Consider the following 20,147-nt stretch of genomic DNA (forward strand, 5'->3'; position numbering starts at 1 on the left):
CGTGTGCAAAAGTGACCATCCTACTTTGGGCCGGGAGAAGCGGATCCCGACCTCGGGGGAGGTATGCCGCGTTCGCCACTAGCGGGAAATGGCAAATCACTAAATTAAGGCTCATTTGCGGACCGCCTCGAACGATTCACGTGCACGTTCAGCTTCAGGCGAAAGAAGCTGCCTGGTTCTCGCGGCGATGTACGACTTGGAGCGCTTGAAATATTAAGTGAAAGCACCCCGTGGTCCGAATCGTGCTCTCACTTGGAGGAAGTTTTCAATTACCAGTGAGCGGAACGGTGGAAAACATACCCAAACACACGCACGCACACGTGGTCGAACGTTCGGCGATTGTAGCTTTCGTCGGAACTGTTGTCACAGCACTTGGTTTTCCGGTCGATGCGCTGCGGGAAGGCAGCACCCATCAGTTGAGCGGTGAGTTGATGGAAGAAGTTTGAACAATTTTATCAATCGTCGCTCAGTCGACAGTTTCTAATCGGATCATTCGGTTTGCTGGGCTGTCGGTGTGCATCTGCCGCGATGCATTTCTCTTTACCTCCCGAGCGTTGTCGCACAGTTTTTATTCTTTCTTCCGTGAATAAACCTTCTGCTTAGGCAGAAAGAAGTGGCAACTTCAGCCTTGAATTTAACTGCAATAGAATGAAAAATTTTCATGAAAATTAAAGAACACATTTCAGCTGGATAACAACTAAGATACACGAACCCGACAAGGAAAATTGACGCATTATAAATGTTCCAAATTTCGAAAAACTTTAAAGTGGAGTTAAGAGATCACCTTTGCTTCTTTTTCAATATGCTTTTGTACATTTCATTCATTTTCCGTGTAATCAGAAAAGGATATAAATTCAGACATTTAAACATCAGAAGAACATGCATTCTAGTAGTATGATGTACTGGTCAAAGCTAGTAACTTAAAGCTCTATTAGCTGGTAATAATAAACTTGACTCTTTGTTCAACTTCTTTCATCATATTTTTGGTAAACTGTTTCTCAATTTTTAAACTAGCTTCACATAGGCTTAATAAAAAAAAAAAAATAAAATCAATGGAGTGGATCATAGAAAATTAACGAAAAAGATGTGTATTTGGAAGTGAAGCACTAAAATTATGTTTCCCTCATTCCACTTGCTGCAGACTTGGCTAAAATAATCGCGCTTCTTTGTTTTGCTGGTTTTCCGATCTAATAAGTTACAGCGAAACAAAGACAAAAAAAAGTAGTTGCTTGCATGGTTGGATTATGCGCGTGAACAAAAGTGCGATACCGTCCGATGGCTGGTGGTATCTAATTGCTATAATTCATCCAATTTTCCTTTCGCATAAAGCGTCGAGCGAACTTACGGTCCACTTCGCTCGGGAATGATCAATTAAAAACACCATCCAGACATCATTAGCAAACTCGACCGGAAGTACCTGGGGGCACTCTTTAAAAAAAGCCCCTTAAATGAAAGGTCGTTTCGCGTCAATAAGCTTTGGTCTCGTGAATTTTGCCTTTCGGTGCTTTTGGTCTGGTCGGTTTTTAGAAGTTGCGATGAGGGAAGCATCGGGACGAGTTTGAAAAGAATCCTTCCCTGCCACCACGCGGGCCAAACCCGCGACTCAGGTAAATCGAAAGGAAAATTTCTCGGCGCTTCATTTTCTTTCCGTTCACTATTGACACCGGCCCATTATCGGTGCACCGGTCGAGGGTGTGGAGGGGGCATTACTGGAGTTCGCAGGCAGGGTAGGGGCCGTTGCGAAGTCGGGTAAAGGTTTTAATTACCTCGCTCTCGTTTTCACCCACCCACCATTCCCTCCCATTTTGCTCTTTTCCTCCGTTTGGGATGCGAGCCGAAACGGAAGTGGCTGTTGTTTTTCCAAAGTGCCTTCTTTCCTTCCCGTCCCACGGTGTTTTCCCTTGGTCTGTTGTTTTTTTTTGAGCACATCTGCTATCATTTACTCGATCCCAACCGGTCCGTTCGTGTCCATCAAGTGCGCGCGCGCGCGCTTTAAGTACCGCGGAGGATTTTTTTCCGCTGCGGTCGACGTTAAGATGGAAAAGCTGGAATCCGCCGGCTCTGTTTTTCGCCGTGTTGTTTTGCGAAACTCGAAGAAGGTACGGGAAACTCCGCGCCCGAGATGGGGAGGTGGAAAAGGGTCGACGAATGGTCCTACGGAACGCATCAAATCCATGGGGCAGATTTTCCGGGAAATCATTTCGACAGCATTAAAATTCAAACTGAATGGATAATTGTTATTAGCGTTCGCGCCTGTGTTTTTTCCTGCCTTCCGTTTTGACGGGCGTTCCGGATGGGTATTTTTCACACTAACTCACCTAAGCCGGCACCTAAGCTGGGTCCGAGCGTCTTTGCGGCAGCTAGGGGGAGGGCCCAAGGGAGCGCGGCAGGTAGCCGCATCCGCCGGGATTGAAATGTTGGAATTAATTTTCCGAAGCCGACGGTTTATTGGCAGGTGTCAACGTTAATCGCTCTGTCACTGGCTGACGGATGATGACGGCCACCGGGGTGGCGTCCGATGACAGAACTGGGAAAGCAATGTGCAGCCAATTTGCCCCATCCCTGCCCTGCAAGGATTTAATTAAATATATGTCCCTCCGGTACGGGCGATATGCGTCTCTCTATGGAACACGTGTGTTGTGGTGGCATCGTGATGAGGGTTGAAAGGGATTTTTAGAGCCTTCCGAAGCAGTGTTCCAATCGGACGTTCTTGTGGCGAATCATTTGGTTACAGGTTTACATTTTATGAAGACACATTTGCTGTAACATTTTAACTCAATTCACGATGTAAATGTTTGTGCTATCTTACCGTTGACCATGTCCAACCCGGTGAGCTATGTAAAGAGCATTTTTTAACGTTCGAAACCTTCTTTTCTATTTCTCTTCAAGTTAACATCCTTGGGTGGTCGTGTTTGGAGTAAATCCGTTTCGTTTGATAATTTGGAGTCAGAGATTGCACAAAACAATATTTTCAATTCACTCTTTAAAAATTAAAATCGGGAAAATGAGAAAGTTAAAAAATGCACCGCCATTTGTGAACCATTTTTCCTTACAATTGTAGCTTTTATGGTGAAAATTGTATGGTGTTTCATTAAAATTAAGCGAAAATTCAGTAAGCAATTGTGATAAGTATTACATAGTATACAAACTTGTAAGCAGAACTGTAATTTACGCATCATTGCAGGGTAATGATTCGGTTTGCTTTTAGAATTCGTCCAATTGGTTTGCCAACATTTTGATATAACATAAAATTTGAAAAAAAAAATTGATCAACTCCAATGTTTGGCCATACACTTTGAATATAATAATAAATAATAAGTAATAATAATAATAATAATAATAAATAATAACACAACGAAATGATAATAAATTTGTTTTACAACAATAGCGTCCTGTTTTTCAGTACATTCAAGATTTTATACTGAAAAAACTACTTTTTATTCTATTTCCTTATAAGTGGCAGTTCTATTGTCCTTTTAAAATTTAATTCAGTTATTACAATTCACATAATGACTATTAACAACCGAGGAAGCTCGAGATGAGACTTAATAAGCTGCCACGCCGTTCGAATGCAAATAAACAAATAAATAAATGTGTAAAAAGACAATATTAATAATAATAATAATAATAATAATAATAATAGTAATAATAATAATAATAATATAGTATAAAGTTTAATATACATTTTATATGTCAGAAAAGGTTTTGATCTATCGAATGTTTGCTTAACTGTACGTTTGTAGCGTGTTTATAAAGGTTTGGTTAGTTTTTTAAAACAGTCGTCGAAATTCTAGATATTTCTATTGTACAAGGTTGGCCGGTTCTTCAAACTAGAAGTATGTGCTATGTGGAGGTTTTGAATAACACATTCTCCATCGTTACGTTCCGTACCGGTCGGGCAGCATCGAGAGGACAGGTCAAGGATAGCATTGGCAGCAACTTGACATAATAACACAAATTCCAGACGCTCGCCAGTGTGATGTCCGTTCGTCCGCCCGACCGCCCCTTTGCAACCTGCCAACCGCAGGCTTACTTTCCTCCATCCCTTCCCGCCTGGTGTTCTCCATTGTCCGGGCACATTCCTGCGCTAATCAGCGTAGGCCAGCATTCCAAATACTACTCCTCCCATCGCAGTGGGATCGTCCGTTAATGGCGAGCACCCGGTCCCGAAGACAGGCCCGGGTTTCATTGTGGATTTTACGAGGGATGGATGGTCCATAATCGGTTCTGGTTGCCGCATCGGATCGAACGGGCCGAACGCGGCCGTCCCGCACACACGCACACAGCCAGCCCGGCCGTCTCAACACTTTGTTGCTGGGATCCGGGGCATTGGTGTATTGGTGCGATTGCGGCACATCGATTTGGGCCAACCGCTTGGGCTCGGTCGCTTTCCGGCAACCGGAAGCGGCGAAGAAGTCGTGCCGGAACCGCCACCGCTCGATGAGGCTCCGATGAACAAAAGCGTTAATGACGTGACGGTTTACGTTCGGGGGTACGGGACAATGTGGGCCGGCGAAGGAAAACCGATTTCCCGACACTGTCCGCATTCGTCCTGCCATACTAGAACATGTGATTGTTTTTACACTCATACCCACACACACATACACACCCGAGTGTTGTCATTGTGGAAAGAAGTAAAGCAGTAGTTTGCCAGGCAGAACCGAAACGGAAGCGGTAGCCCCGTTTCACACGGTTTCCTGACAGCAGGCGGCCACCGCCACGATTCGAGAACGTTGGCCGTTCGCTGGCGGGCCCGCTGGGTTCCGGCTGACGGAAAACGGCTACGCTCCGGTGACCGCACGTCCTCGGGCGAACATGATTTCCGAATTACCTTGATTGATAACGGATAAGCGATAAAATATGATTGATAATTAGATTAATATGTCATTCGACACTAATTCGTTTTACAATTCAGCCTGATTGGAGTCCGGGCCACTGGCGCAGTGTGTTAGTGTGTGTGTGTGTGTGTGTTTTCGACGTGGTGACGGGGACTTTCAGCTGCAAATTGCTCGAACATTGGCGCGGGTGCGCCCGATCGATAAGTTAAATATGGAACGCACATCATGTGGCGCTTTTGGCGCTAATGGGAGATTTGGTTTAATTTTATGGAAAGTGTGAATGTTAATCGTTCGTGTCGCGTCGCGTGAATCATTACGATACGATTGAATCAATGAATGAAGCCGTAATAACTGTTGTTGTACATCCGTCCGGTTCGTTATATTTCGATGCGTGGTACGCCGTTTAGGGCGTATCATTTAACGCATTTATAGTTCAATTGATGGGTGATTATCCGTCGTGTGAAAGTTGATGTATGTACATTGTTACATTTTATTTGATATCTTTATTTTTTACGAAGTGTGATAGATTCAACTGGTTTCTTTTTCGAACTATCCAAAATCAGCTACAATTGTTTGTAAGTTTCATGACGAGCTATATGAACTGTGTGGTGTTTTTTGTACTATACAACTCTACTGTCTTACTACTGAGACTGAGGTTCCGTTGTACTGTACTGTACTGCAATGTTCGATCTGGTCCGTTTACTTTATACTTGCTTAGTGACCTACTTATTACATTTTATTTTAAGTGTTTTGTGTTTGTTTAAACTATTGTACTATGTCGCTTCGGTTTAAGTAGATGGTTCGATGTGTTTGATGAATGTTTACTTTGCGTACTCTAACACGTGTTGTTTGATCAGAGTACAAAAGATTCAATTTGGATCTGATTGTTACACAATCTGCTATAATTTTTTGTTTTAGCCTTCCATGGTTTTACGACATCTGTTGGAATCAATTATGTTAAAAAATCAAGCTCATATGTTTCGCAATGCAACGCTTAGCATCATTATTGATACGTACTCTTCTAGAGAAACCAAACAGGTACAATGTGACTGTGCGCGAATGCATTAATTTAATCGTTGCATTAATTGATTAAATATATTCTATATATAAAATATATTCGTTGCATTAATTGATAAAATATATTCCGAATTATAGATTTATAATTTGGTTCTGTCACACATATTGTGACATGTCATGTTGTCCACTATACACACATGCAAAAGGAAAAAGCCGAGTAAACCCTTAATGGTGTAGGCATTACCGAAGACGGTCACTACGCCAACAAAGAGAGATTTTATATTTAAACTAGTGGTTATTAGGGAATATTATTAGTTACTAGATTCAAGGTAGGTCCAAGAACAATTTTTACTTACGAAACTTACGAATTTATTTTCTTGACATTTTCTTTTAGAAACATTGGTGATTTGAGATATGTTTTACTACAGGAAGTCACAGTCAACACAAATGAGTTTATATAGTAGCTGTTCGATTTTAGTTTTGATTGCAACTAATTTTTAATGATGCTATCAGATTATTTTAAAAACTATATGTGAGAAAGGCGTTAGAATTAATATTGACCAGGTAAAAGTTAGAGATTAACGTTGGTAAGAAAACGTAATTCTGTATTTTTAGTTCTTTGAGTTAAAAAAGTATGTTAGACTATTGGTGGCTATGATCATGTCCTTAGTAACATGTAATGTTTCAAAGTATATTTTATGCTATTGTTAGACCAAATCATGGAAAACAGGATCTATACCTAAGTGACGTTTATGTTTTCATTCCAGTTCCTGTTTGAAAATTTGGATAGCAAACAATTTAACCAACGTTTCATGTGTTGAAAAAAAGTAATCATCATTTCGATGGAAAACTTACCAATAATGGCTACTAGTCAAAGCAAAACATAACATAAAATAGGAAGTAAAAATAAGTCGTAAGCAAAATAAAATCCACTCCGAACACAACAGCTCAAAATGGGGACAACTATTTAATACACATCGCAGCCATCACATTCCTGTGTGGAACAAAATCGATTGTGTACAAACTGGCGAACCGATGTTCGCATTCCTGCCGGGTCCGATTTCGCCGGGCGCTTAAAAACGAGCTGGCTCGTGCCGAAACTAACGAAATCATTATTGAAATCAATTTTCATCTCACTGTGTTTTTTTTTGTGTTCTTACTTCGTTGCAGCGCTTCAAGGACTCGGACGTGGACGTGACCCGCAAGGATGGCATCCTGCTGCTGCGCGAGCTGGCGACGGAAGTGAAGAACTTTATGGATTTCAAAATGAACGCCGTAATGGTGAGTAGCGCAATGCGTCCTGCACGCACACAGCCAGCACATATACACGGTGGGAGAGGAAATGGAGGTAGGGGAAGAATGGATGCTGTGTTGGCAAGGTCTTAGGCAAGGCTCTAGGCCGTGGCCGTGTGTGGTTTGATCTTGCCTCCTGGTTTGCCTGGTTTCGTCGGCAAACGAGCCTTCGGTTCTCCGGCAAAAGAATGGATTCGTTGAGGATTCACCGTTGAGCCTAGATGGAGGATTTTCGTAGTGCTTTCGTGCATCGCCGGTTTGCTGAAGCCAATCGAAGAAAACGACCATGCTTTCTTCGAAAAAGTAGTGGCTTTCAACAAAATGGAGAGAGAGAGAGAAGGAGAAAAAGAGAACCATAAGCACTCCGCAGAAAGCTGGGTGCAGTGCAGATCCGTGGCCGATTGCGGGTGCGGGTGGGGGCTTCAGTGCCCGACGCTTCAACGTTCCGATTAACGTTTGATTACCTTTCGAACGGAAATTTCTCCGTAAATTGGATTCAGCCCCTTCGGCTAAACGGACGGGTTTCGCCGGCGGCAGCAGCCATCTCCGTGCCTCCACTTCCACAGCTCGATGCAATGGTGGGCAAGCACACCAGGCCAAGGCAAGCACGTCCAAGCGTACGAAACACTACCGGGCGTTCGAAGAGTTTCAAATTGCACGAGGGCGGATGCAGCATAGAACGGAACAAAGCAAAACAAAATAAAAGAAACGTTAACTGTATGCCGTGTATCGCCACGAACGGGAACATGATAAATGAGCCCGTGGAAGGATTTCGATGTTTTTCGTTCTCGCCGAGCCGATGGACCGGTCTGGTCGGACGGTGTGGTTTCCCTACTTTTCATTTCGTTCCAATAAAAAAAAAAAAAAAACAAGCAGGAAATAAAACGTACACGAACACGAACCTGCCAGCGGACTCGATGCCTTTTCGACGAGTCAATCGCTTACGAAGCTGATTTGATTATTGGGGACCCTAGTGTTGGGTATGGCAAAAGTTTGCACCGTGCCGCCCGTTTTTTGGACAAGGGTCACCGGTCGTAAATCGTTCGCCGGATTGCAATGAGAGATAGCATGATTTTCTCCAATAACATTGAATAAAGTTTCCGAAAAGAAACATAAATCATGGTTATGGAAATGTTTTAGTCAGGGGAAATTTCGCGTTTTCTAACGCCTCTCCGAACGAGTTAATGCACTTAATTTTTAATCCCCGTACTGTCTAAAATACAATTACGATGCAGTGAGCTTGCTTGTAGCAGATACATAGAACTCTGTTAATGTTGTTAAAACGTAAACCAAATGTCACACAAGTTGATTTCTCGCATAAGATAAAATGGTTTGTTTAAATGGCAAAAACAAGTTCCAACCTTCTCTGTTTGTGATTTCGTAACAAATAGAAAAAAAGGAAACCGAAATTAAACACAATCACCACGGAGAATAGAACGAGTACTCATTGTAAAGAACTTTTTCCTACTATGCTCCGTCAAGAGGCGCCCGATTTTAATCCTTCCCTCTGGAAGAGATCCTAAAAGGACTCCCGGTGTACCGGTCACGAAGGCTCACAAAAGCACTTTAACGAATATTTATGAGCAACCAGAGAAAACGAGGAAATACACAACAACGAAAACGGAATCTCTGAATATTATAATACCGAGGGCCCTCGGTCGCGCTTTTCGCATTTCTTCTTCCGTTGCATTTTGCGTTCCGTTGGCCAGAATGGAACGGGTTGGCCGAAACGAGCGTCGTTCCATTTCAACGGCCGAGAAGCCGGATGTTTTGTGGTCCGTTTTGCGAAACCCTACTACCGAACCTTACCTACCGAATGGATGACAATGCGCTCTCCTGGTGGACCGGTGGAGTTCCGTTTTTCCCGAAGAACGCTTTAATTTTCAGTCCACCCGCTTGTTACCACTTTCATGGAGTGTTTCGTACCCGAGCGCGCGCCCTGTTCATAACTCGTGCCTTGCCGGGTCTGTCGGTGAATATGAATCGTACCTTAAGCAGGTATATGTGAGGGATCTTTTTTACCCGAACAAAAAGAAAAAAAAGTTACTGCAAGTAAAGCGAGTGCTTGGGAAGTAAAATAAAATGGGATAAAAATGCTCAAGAGTTAAAAACAGTTTGGGTTCATCGTGGTTTTTTTTTTGTTTGTTTGTTTTCACCTTTCGAAGTAAAACATCAAACGAAAATCGCTTACTTTAGGAAAAATAAGTTGGACTCCGTCTGCTCTATGGTTTGGTTCTGTTGGTTTGTTATCATCAGTTTATTTTTTCGTTGTCTATCCTCCTCATTTTACTCTCGGGCAAGGCGTATGGTTTTTTCGACAAAATAAACTCACAATATGGAGAGGAGAAGGGAGACAACATAAGGAAGAAATAAAATAATTCCAAACCCCAATGACACTCGAGGCGCGTCCATCCCTTCCTTTCCCGCCATGTTTGAAATATGTCTGCTAGCGAGGTTTCGTTTCGGATGAACTTGGCACACATTCCAGCGCGCGCGGGACAACGCTGGCAGTGTGTTGGGGTGTTTTGTTAGGCCTGGCCTGGTCGAACTCTGGACCGGGCCGGATTGAAAATGAAGCGCTGGAAGATAGTGGGGCTAATAAATTTTCCATATCCCCACCAAAGCTCCCCGGAATGGCATGGTAACCGAGCGCGGAAAAATAAGACTTCCATAAAAGTACAAACACAACAGCACCAAGGAAGCGCTTTTTCCGGGATTGGATGGCATTGTTGAGAAAGCGGGAGCGGGGAAAAAATCGAACCAGAACCTGTCACAGCCACGAACGTGGAGCCAGATTAGTATCTTTGAACAGTATTGACACTGTGTTACACACACTCGCTCACAATGCTTGGTGGCTTCCTTAACATACATAATGCAATGCAATTTGGAAAGCTACAGAGAGATTTTCAAAAGCGTTTTTTACGCATCAGGAACTTCAGAATGGTTGCATTACCTACTAAACCTAAATATTATTTTCCCTTTATTTACTTTTAAAACATGTTTCCAAGCTTTTTATTAAGAAAGGGTCAATTAAGTTCTCTTTTCCACGAGGCATTTCATTGTTACTAATAACCATATTAGAAATGTAGAACCGATAGCACCTTGATGTAGATGCAAAAGATTTTTTAGCACAATCAAATATTATTTTCCTTAAGGAAAATGTAAAATTACCTTTGACCAAAATCTAAATTTTGCGATCTCTAATCTTGCCTGATAATCAAAATAAGCCAATCATATTAACACGTTTACTGTCATGGTTATTATTTTTTATAGCCAGCTATCATTAGTTCTAAAAAGTTTTGGTCCCATAAATAAATAAATATGCAACATAAAAATTGTAGTAATATCCTTTGGGAAGCTTAGACTTTGGTTAGCCTTAAAAACCGACAGTTAATACGTAAATGTTATTTATAAATTTTATCGATAAAGATTGTATTAAAAAAGTGTCATAAAACGCTTAGCTCAAAAATATTTCAACTTCACGCAACGTGTTAAAGTGCGATATTTTTTTAATGTAATTAAGACACTCTATACAGGCGTGTATTGTTCCATTTGCTAAAGGGCGTCGCTGTTGTTTCTCGTTTAACTGCTCCATTGCCCATTTGTTATGATATGTTTCGTTCGGATGTTTGAACTACGCTGTTATGGATTTAAAACATCAACTAAATTATAAATCATTCCAACATTCAAATATCCTAGGATGATGAACGGGATCTTTTCCGACGAAATTTATTGTCATAACCCATTGTTTATGAGCTGTTCCAGCGTACTCTAAGCCTCGGAGCAGTCGCAATCACAATCAATTTCCGCCATTGGATGGCCAATTTGCGAAATATCGCTCTAATAATAATTAACAATTCCATCCATTAGCTGGCGGGCGGCGCTTTTCTAGAAACCCGTCAGCATATCAACGACCCGCGAGAACCGGGGAAGGGGTGGGGATGACCGGAAACTGGTCAGAGATCAATTGGAAATCCAGCTAATCCACTAAAACAGCAATAATAATCAGTCAGCAATGATGAATTCGCAAGTGGGGCCCATAAACCCGTTTCGGGAAGCATCGAGGCGTAACATCGAGTGTCATGACGAGCATATCAAACGTTCCCCGCCCGTGATCCCCCTGCCCCCACTGTCCCCTCAACCAGGCTATCCTTCCCGGAAGAATCCACCCGGCCTGAAGATGACGTGGTCTAGTTCCCTCGGTGTGCTTACTTGCGTTTTCGCATGGATTCCGCCGAATGCTTGATTCCTCTGTTTATTTGTTGGCACGTGCTCTAGTCCTTTTTGGATCCATGGCTGGCGTTTGGTCGTTCGTTCGTCCGGTGTTTTTTTGTTGTTGCTCCAAACTCGTTTCAACTTCACTTTTCTTGTCCCTGGTCCCTGGCAACATCTCTAGTGCCCTGGGAAGGCATAAAACCAATACCGGCACGCACAACAATGACGTCAAAGTGAAAGTGCGAAATGGGTGGCTGCGCCTAATGTGGTTGCGTGCCCATTTCACCACCAACTCCACCCTCCCAACGGTTTTCCAACGGACGACACCGTCCGCGAACACTCGAGGAAATTCAATTAAAAATTTCACTTCACATTTACCGGTAACGTTAACCCTACGGTTTGAAAACGTGCCAAGCGGGACGGGGGAAGGTTGTCCCTGGTGGCGGAGAGAGTAGAATTTTTACTATCGATCCTAGGGCCTCCCGCGGCGTCAAAGTCGTTCTGGCGAAACGAGCCAACATTCTGCCGGCTCGCGATACGTTGTGCTTCCACGGTTTGCGGAATGGTGGTCGGCCGGCGCAACGAGATGGCGGGCAATGGGCAAACAGTGGCTTCCGGTGCGTACCATCAACAGTTAATGTTAAGTAATGGTAAACAACATGACGAAAATTCGCCTTGTTCGCTCATTAGGGTGTCCGTCGGAGCCGTCCATCGCTTGCAGGGGAGCATTGGAGGGGTCGGGGATTCGGTTGTGTTGGTTTCCGTTTAACGACGTAAAAAGGTTCTATTGCGCGCGGCGTTGAATAGCAGTGTTTCACTTCTTCCGATGAGTTTTGTCGACGTTTGGTTTTGTTTTATTCTTTGAAGGATTTGTTATCTAACTGCAAATGAAAGTAACATTAGTTTGTGGCAACATGGTCAATCATTGTGTGTTTAAAGTGCAACAAATCGTTTCATTGCTTTTATGAATTCGCTATTGGAATTCCAAAGATAAGCTACCATTGTACAACAATGCGGTTGGTTGGAGAGAGTTTAATTGGAAAGATTCGTTTGTCATTTTTTTGTTCTCGTTGCAGAACGTATGTATTTCCTATGCTTTATTTTTAATTAATTTCATCTTTGGTTTACATTTTATTAATTTAGTTTCTTTTTTGTTATGCCATTACAGTACTTAAAGAATATGTTATAACTTGTATAGCAATTAAAAAAGCGAGATGCATAACACGACAAACAAAACAGAATTGAAGCCTTTACAATGAAAGAAATATAAAAGATGAATTTTGACCCAACGAAAAGTTTGGCGTACGATGAGCTTTATGTCAATGTTTGATATGAAGTGATATGAAGAGGAACTTTTACATTACCTTTGCATATGAAATATAGCACACTTTCCAGCGGTAAAGGAGTTTTCTTAATCAAGACACATTAGATTCTTTATTACACGATTAGAGCCCCATAAGTATTTAGCGGAAGATTTAGAGATTTTTCATACAATCTTGAAAAGAATAGCAATGAAAACCAAAAAAAGGCTCTCTTTGAAGTTGATAGAACATCGGTTTGAAATCGGTGAGCAAATGTAGTCCGGGTCCGGGAACCCTACCACATTCCAAATTCACATGGTTTGCTGGAAAAGGGGTCCGGAAGTAAAGGCCCATAAAACACTCCAGCTGTTCGCAACGTCTCCACACGTCGACAGCTGGCTCGGGGTCGGAAATGGAACCGGGGCCCTTTGGGTCGTATCCTGCGCGCGGCTGATGCGTCTGTCACGCGACTGGCGCGCTACGGACAGGATGATTGAATTTTACGCGAGTGATGAGCTGGGTTTGTACATTTTAGAACACTCGCACTGTTGTCCACTGGCAGACAGGGCTCGCTCAAAATGCCATCAGCAGAATCCGTTACACGAATGACCTTTAAATGTCGAGCGGTGCTCCCCGAATGTGGAGTGTTGTGGTTAACCCGAAGAGAAATATCGAGAAACAAAATAATCGATGGCCATACTTACTAAGAGCCCAATGTGGTACCTTTTTATTGGACTTTAAAAATTGCAATTGAAAACTTTATTTCACATTCTATAAAAAGCTACGTGTAAATATGTAAAGCTTACTGCAGAAGTAACAAATAACCAAATGACCACGAAAAGCATTTGTGCCATTCTCAACCTTACATACAACATGTAAAATGAATGAAGGAAACCTTTTAAAACCCAACATACGACGCAATGATCGAATTATAAAACAAACTCGAAATATTTTTCCATGAATTTTCGATCCACGCATGAACCACGCGCGGGGACATCACTGAAGCCGTTGGACTTTGAGGGTCTAAATTTGGTATTTAATTGAATATTTGATGTGACGGTGATTGAAGAAGGTATCGGTGAACATTTCGGGTGGCACACGAAGCCATTAGAGCGTTCCCATTGACATTTTCCAACGGTGGAAAAAGGGAACTGTGTGCCGTTCGTTAGACAACTGGACAATCGACAGGCCGTTCAGGAAAAAAGGGGGCGAGAGAAACGACGGTTCCGCAACCCTTTTGTCGGTGACTTATTGATGAAGGGATTCGCTTATGAATTAATGCGAGAAGTGGATCGAAAAAAAACATGCTTGGGATGAGTTTATGGGAAATATTGATGAATTTAATCAGATATACCGGGGTCTCTTACAGACCCGGGCGCTGATTATTTGAGGGTTACGGAGGGGAAGAGGACGTGCATTCGGGGTGGCCTATTTATGGCCCAAGCTTTCTGAAGGCAAGCAATTCAAAATTCATGTCTAATTTTCGTGGAAGCGTAGTTTAATATTTTTAAAATGGAAACAAAATCATGCATGGTATGGAAGTTGTTTAATTTTAAATTAACTTCGTCAAATTGGACATTGGAACAACGTACTGAATAAGGTGTGTTTGCCGCAAACACATTTAAAAACAATATAGAAAGCAAATTAAAACTGCTTCATTTTTCTAAGAAATTTATTTCCGAAAGGGTAAACATTAATCGGTATAAAGACGATTACATGCAGACTCTCTTAATTTGGACGAGTGTAAAACGATTTCCAATGTAAATGCAAATGTATTCGCACCCATTTTATTTTTGTCGAATCCGTTGCTTTGTTCAAAATCAAAAGTGAACGGGAGCCGGGTTTTTTTTATAGATTTTTTCCGAAACAAAAAAACCCCCAGCGACCATTTTGAGGTGGCATTAGGCTTTACTGTTTGGTGGAAATGGTACTGTAATATTTATTGTTTACAACGTACACTTAGAGGTGTTGGAAGATGGTGGCAGACTGGCCTATAAATGACGCCCGATGGTTCTCCCCCCCCCCCCCGCCCCCCTGCCCGAGTTTGGCGTAGCATATAAAGGTTTTCGAACAAACCAACCAAGCCATTTCGAACACGGGAATGCACGGACATGTTTGCCCGCTCGGTCCTCTCGGTCTTTGCCATTCCTTCCATTGCGCCATTTTCACCATCTTATTGTCAGACCCATCGCCTGGCCACCGTCTGGAGCGAGGGAGGGGGAGGGGGAAAAAAGGTTCATCCGGAAAATGGGAACGGTTTGCGAGATAAAAGCGAACGCAGTGTGGAACCGCGCGTCATGAGAAAACGGTAATGGCAATGGAAATAAACCGCCCGAATAAGGGTCCGGGGGCGGGCGTGTGTAATAAGGAAATTGTACGAAAGTGTGGGAATGGTGGGATAACTAAGGAAAGGAAAACGGTGGCAAAGAATACAAGTACGTACTGATACGGTGTTCGGCGTGGGAAGAGAACAACAATCGCCGGAACGGTTGTTACGAACGCGTGAACCTTGGCGCTCATTTGAATGAGCGAAGATTCCGTACATACAAACAAGACCCGGCACACACACACACACACACACACATCCCGAAACGGAAAAAACTTAGTGCAAGAAAACAAAAAAAAAGAATGAATATGAAATGTGTTTGGCTAAGAAAGTGTTCAACTTAAAGTCAATGTAAAAGACAGTGAGCCTTCGAAGCATCTGCCGTTGTCGATGTCGATGGCTGCCGGATCGGTTGTAATACACGAACGGAAGAAGAGGCTAAGGAACCAAGGCAAAAAAAAGCGCCTCTTCCGGAAACAAAAAAAAAAGTCCAAGAGTGTCGTAACGACGGTGGATCGAGGTGAAAGAATGGGACCGGAACGGGACGGAGAACACGCGTGAAAGCGAAACAAAAGAGTGAACGATTCGGAAGCAGGGGTTGTTTCGTAACGAAACGCGCCCTTTTACAGGATAAGCAAAAGTGAAAAATAGCAAAGGAGAAACACATTTCCCTTCCTGAGCGGAAAACATAAGGAAAATGGCGAGATAAACTTTGCGATTGTCTCGGCCCGCCCTTCGATCCGCGCTGCTCGTTTTCGGGGTCGTGTGTTCCGATGTGTGTTTTCTGTCGCTTTTTTATGCGAACCTTTCTGTTCGAGTGTGCATTTGTGCGAATGCGTGCTTAGCACGCTTGGAGCTTTTCTTTCAATTTGTTTTCCATCGTGGCCCTGGGGTCGGTTTGGGGAAGGTTGGAGTTTTGCTGCTTGGCGGGGTCGGCAAAAGTGTTGAATGAATAATTATCCGTCTGTGGGACGCTTGTTCGTGAATATTACAAGCGATTTCGATACGAGAAATTAAATAAGCAAATTAAGGAATTGAATTTAACCTCAAGCGATTTAACGCTTGCCATCGATTAGTCTTTCAATTCTTGTAAAGCCAATATACTTGTCTTGGATTAATTTGTAGCTTGATTAATTTGTAAATTCCATGAATCGATTACAGTTAAAAATTAAAGGATAAAGATTTTTTTTGTTTCTTGTCGAAAATGTGTTGGAAACGGTTGGGTTTCAAAAAGAAGTAATACCAACCAGCACATATAGATATTTTTTATTGTCTTCCGAAAATACTAAAGTATGTGTTTTGTTATTCAAAAATAAAGATAAAATTACAGGTAATAGTGGACCATTAGTTTGATAAGCAATGTCTTGTACTTTTAAAGTTTTTTCATGAAATTATTAAGTTGCTAAAAATTATACATTCGTTAAGTATAATGCCACAAACTCATTACTGGATCGTAATAACATATACATGTTTGTAAAGTACAAGACATAAAACAAAGTATGTTTATATTCCTTTAACACATCGAAAATATTATTTAGTTTTAAATTATGGGTTTTTGTTGAAATTTTTTGAACGGTACTGAAAAAAGACTAGTTTTACCAACAATAACAAATATTCCTTCAAACGTAAATCTCCATATTTTTCACACGGTAATGTTAAGGTAAAGCCAGTTGCTCTAAATTCATAGGCACTGTTTCTATAAAGTTTTATATGATGAACAGAACCTAAAAATTTGCCCAATAAATTGTGAACTCGTTCGTTCGTTACGGTTGAATGGCGTTCAAATGATACACTCATCGTGAATGTAATCGTTGCTCCGTGTAATGATCGTTTGCATTCAATCGGGAAAATCTATTGTTAAAGTGCCACGCTTTTAGCTTCGGTTGTGGCAAAGGTTTTCCGTCGACACGACGTTCGAAGAACGTGAATGGCGCGAAGAGAATCTTTAAATCACTTTCGAGCGCGCTTAATCCGCTCATCGTTAGGCGAAAAACTTTACTAACGAGCAACGGGGCCCTCGAGAAAAGGGGCGATATTTCGCCAAATTTTCCCCAAACACTAAATTCGGCACAAACATTCAGCCTTTCGGAAGCGTTGGACGCGTTTAAGCTCGAGAATCTGCACCGGTTATGCGAGTTGGTGCTGGAAAAGTTCCATCGTTTCAACCCGTCGTTCCCGTGGAAATTACTCATTACGCTCGTAACTTAAAGTCGTGTCGGAAAACGCTCCACGCTCAGACGGCTGCAAGGCGGCAAAGAGTGTGAACGCAGAACAGTTGGAAAAACGATAGAAAAGCTCAAACACTTGACGAACGGTAGCGGGTTACACAGAAGATTTGCCACCCACTCACCGGGGGGTTCCAGTGTTTGCCTTCTTTGGGCAGCATTTTTACGAATTAGTCTCTGTTTGTGTGTGTGTAGGTACGTTTGTATCTGGGGTCTTTTTTATTGTTTGTTCGACGAGTGCAGATTTCCACCGGCGTTTTCGCGGATAGTCGTGGTTAAGGGGGACCCGCATTTCCATTACGAACCACCCCATCCCTCCCACTCTCCTTCCCCATCTTCCCACCCTTGCGCTTGGTGTTGCGATGACAAACGAACCGACCCAACCGCCCAAACGAACGCACTCGGGTGGGCTGACGAACTTTGAACTGCCGTTCCCAACAAATTTCCAACCATTCACAGCAATCGTGCACAAACGACGAACGCTTTTCCGCCAGGGCGCCCGGGGGGGGGTGGTCAGGGCGCGTTTGAATGCGCGTGTTGCGCTTCACAAAGCGGCACACCGAAAGGGAACGGAATCGTAAAATTATCGTGGAATTTATTGTCTCCCATTTATTCGGTTTCGGGCCGGCTTTCGGGGTGTCCTTTCGGGGGCTGGAAAACTCCACCGTTGGATCGTATGTTTCTTTTTTTGTCCCACCCTACCTTCCACCTCCCCCTACCGCGGACGCCTTTTCCACTGTTTATTTACTTTGGCACGGTGTTAATACACATTGTTTTCCTCAACACCATGCGTGTGTGCGTGTGTGTGTATGTGTGGGCGGAAATGTGCCACCATGGTACGTCGATTTCCACGTGGGCCCCCTACCCCATGCAACCCCAGAAGCAGATTAGATGATTAAGAAGAGGTTAATTTATTTGTAGCGTGAACAATTATTTTCCACTTAGCTGAGGCGCGCGGCGACACTGTGGTGAAATGGGGAAGGGAGTAAGCAACGACTGTCGTACGCGATGTTTGGTGTCTCCGTTTGATGCTTTTTCAGCTGTGTTTTCCATCCCCATCCCCCCCCGCAAAGCGGAAGCACAATCAGTGCGGTCTTTAAAAAGAGTGTTTTCACCGAGGAGTGATTTTTGATCGCTTTGTTTTATCGCTTCCTGTCGTTTGTTTGTCTGTTGGGTTGCACGAATGGGAATTTGTTATGATTTTCTCTTTCCCCTGGGGAAACAATAGAAGCTAATGTTCCCTTCGCGTTTTGATACGATTGAAGCAAATCGGTGAGATAAATGTGTGTCTAATTATGGTTTATTAAATAAACCACACTTGCATGAGGAACAGATTCGATTTGGGAGTAAATGGCAAGTTGAACATATTTGTATGTAAGTTTAATAAAAATTAAAAAAAAAAAAAACAATACACAGACCGTATTCGCATTTCACTAGTTTTCTCCCATATATTACCATAACGTTTCAATTATTTCAATACACTATATCTATAAAGGAAGTTATTTTTGTCATGAAGAACCACTCGGAAAGGCTTTTTGAAATCCTTGTTTGTTGTTTGTAGCTTTTAATTGTACAATTCTTCATATCAAATGATGCAAGATTGATAAAGACCTTTGTTAAATGTAACATTCATTTCAGAGTTTTGTAATACAACAATCAATACAATTTATGTTCAAACAACCTTAAACCTGTTGCAATGTTTGGACTCACTAAATCGGAAGGTAATTTAATTATTATAATAAGCTCTTTTAATTATTAAAAGTTTGTCGACAATGAAAATTTGATATTGGAAAAAAATGTTTCAAATAAAAATACCATGATTGTAACTCTTTTTACAGTTTAAAAGTATGGAACTTAGATCCAGTTAGCATAACTTCAAATGTTTATGATACACATTTCATTTATTAATTTACCAACACATCCATTGCGACAGCATCTGCAAACGGATGGCCAATGTCAATGGTTTACATAGTTTTTCATTAAAAGTTATTCCATTGCAATCCCATGCTGCATAAAAAGAACTATCTCTCGCTGTCAATTGATCCTAAGGAAAAACTTCTCTTACATTGCCAGATGCACATGCACCAATGTAAGCTTGTTTGGTAAACTTTCCCAATTCCCCGGGCACTTATAACGCACGCTAGGGTTTGTGCATGTGTGTGTGTGTGTGAAAGAGTTTTCCCTTTTTGGTCCATATTTTTTATCGTGTTTCTAATTTTCAAATGATTACCCAAACAGACATGATCCAATTATGACGGATTTAACTTTCCCTGCTGGGTGCTATTGCTTTCCCAGCTGATCGCGTGCATTTTCCCGTGCGTTGCGTTTTCCCTTACAATTTCATCCCATTATCGCGCGGCGAAGGGTGGGGGTGGGACAAACTTTTGCCATAACTTATCTGTGCATTAAAATCACTTTGACACCAATTTGCTGGCATACATCTGTAAAACTTTGCAACTTTTTACGCTTTTGTTGACCCTCATCCCGTTGCGCGTTCCGGGCAGCTTTCGCAGCGAGAAGGGAGGCTTTTCTTTTTTGTCCCTTGTTTCTTCGTCATATCATTTGACTTGGCTTCGATACCGCCCGGGTTCTAACGGTTCCCGTCAGGGGTTTTCCCCCATTTTCCCTTGAGCGTTAGGGGTGGAATTTGTTTTGCAAGCGAGCGTTTTCTTTGTTCTTGCCCTTTTCCAATGCCACAGCCCGGGCCTTGTAACGCATTTCCCACCCGTGCCCCGCTTGCCATCTGATGCAATTACCAGTTGGACCCGAGAGGCCCGAGAAGAAAATGACGAGCGTTGGGAGTGGGAAGCAAGAATGAAAAAAAATCCACGGGGATCCACATCCGTCCATTTTCCCCAATGGTTTCCTTCCTTTTGCGATGCTGCTTGGTTTCGGCCCCTTAAAGGTTTCGATAAGAAGGCAATGTTCGAGC

The 20,147-nt window shown here is 42.5% G+C and overlaps 1 protein-coding gene across 1 annotated transcript in view; it reads left to right on the forward strand.

The window, feature by feature from the left end:
* Window positions 1–20,147, forward strand: part of LOC131293241 (voltage-dependent calcium channel subunit alpha-2/delta-3) — a 52,404-nt gene that overhangs the window by 12,347 nt on the left and 19,910 nt on the right. The window contains exon 3 of the mRNA XM_058321320.1: window positions 7,026–7,136. Within this exon, the coding sequence (XP_058177303.1) occupies window positions 7,026–7,136 (111 nt within the window). The remainder of the gene's footprint in view (window positions 1–7,025; window positions 7,137–20,147) is intronic.

The sequence above is a fragment of the Anopheles ziemanni genome, chromosome 2 (genome assembly GCF_943734765.1).
Source record: "Anopheles ziemanni chromosome 2, idAnoZiCoDA_A2_x.2, whole genome shotgun sequence".
Classification (NCBI taxonomy): domain Eukaryota; kingdom Metazoa; phylum Arthropoda; class Insecta; order Diptera; family Culicidae; genus Anopheles; species Anopheles ziemanni.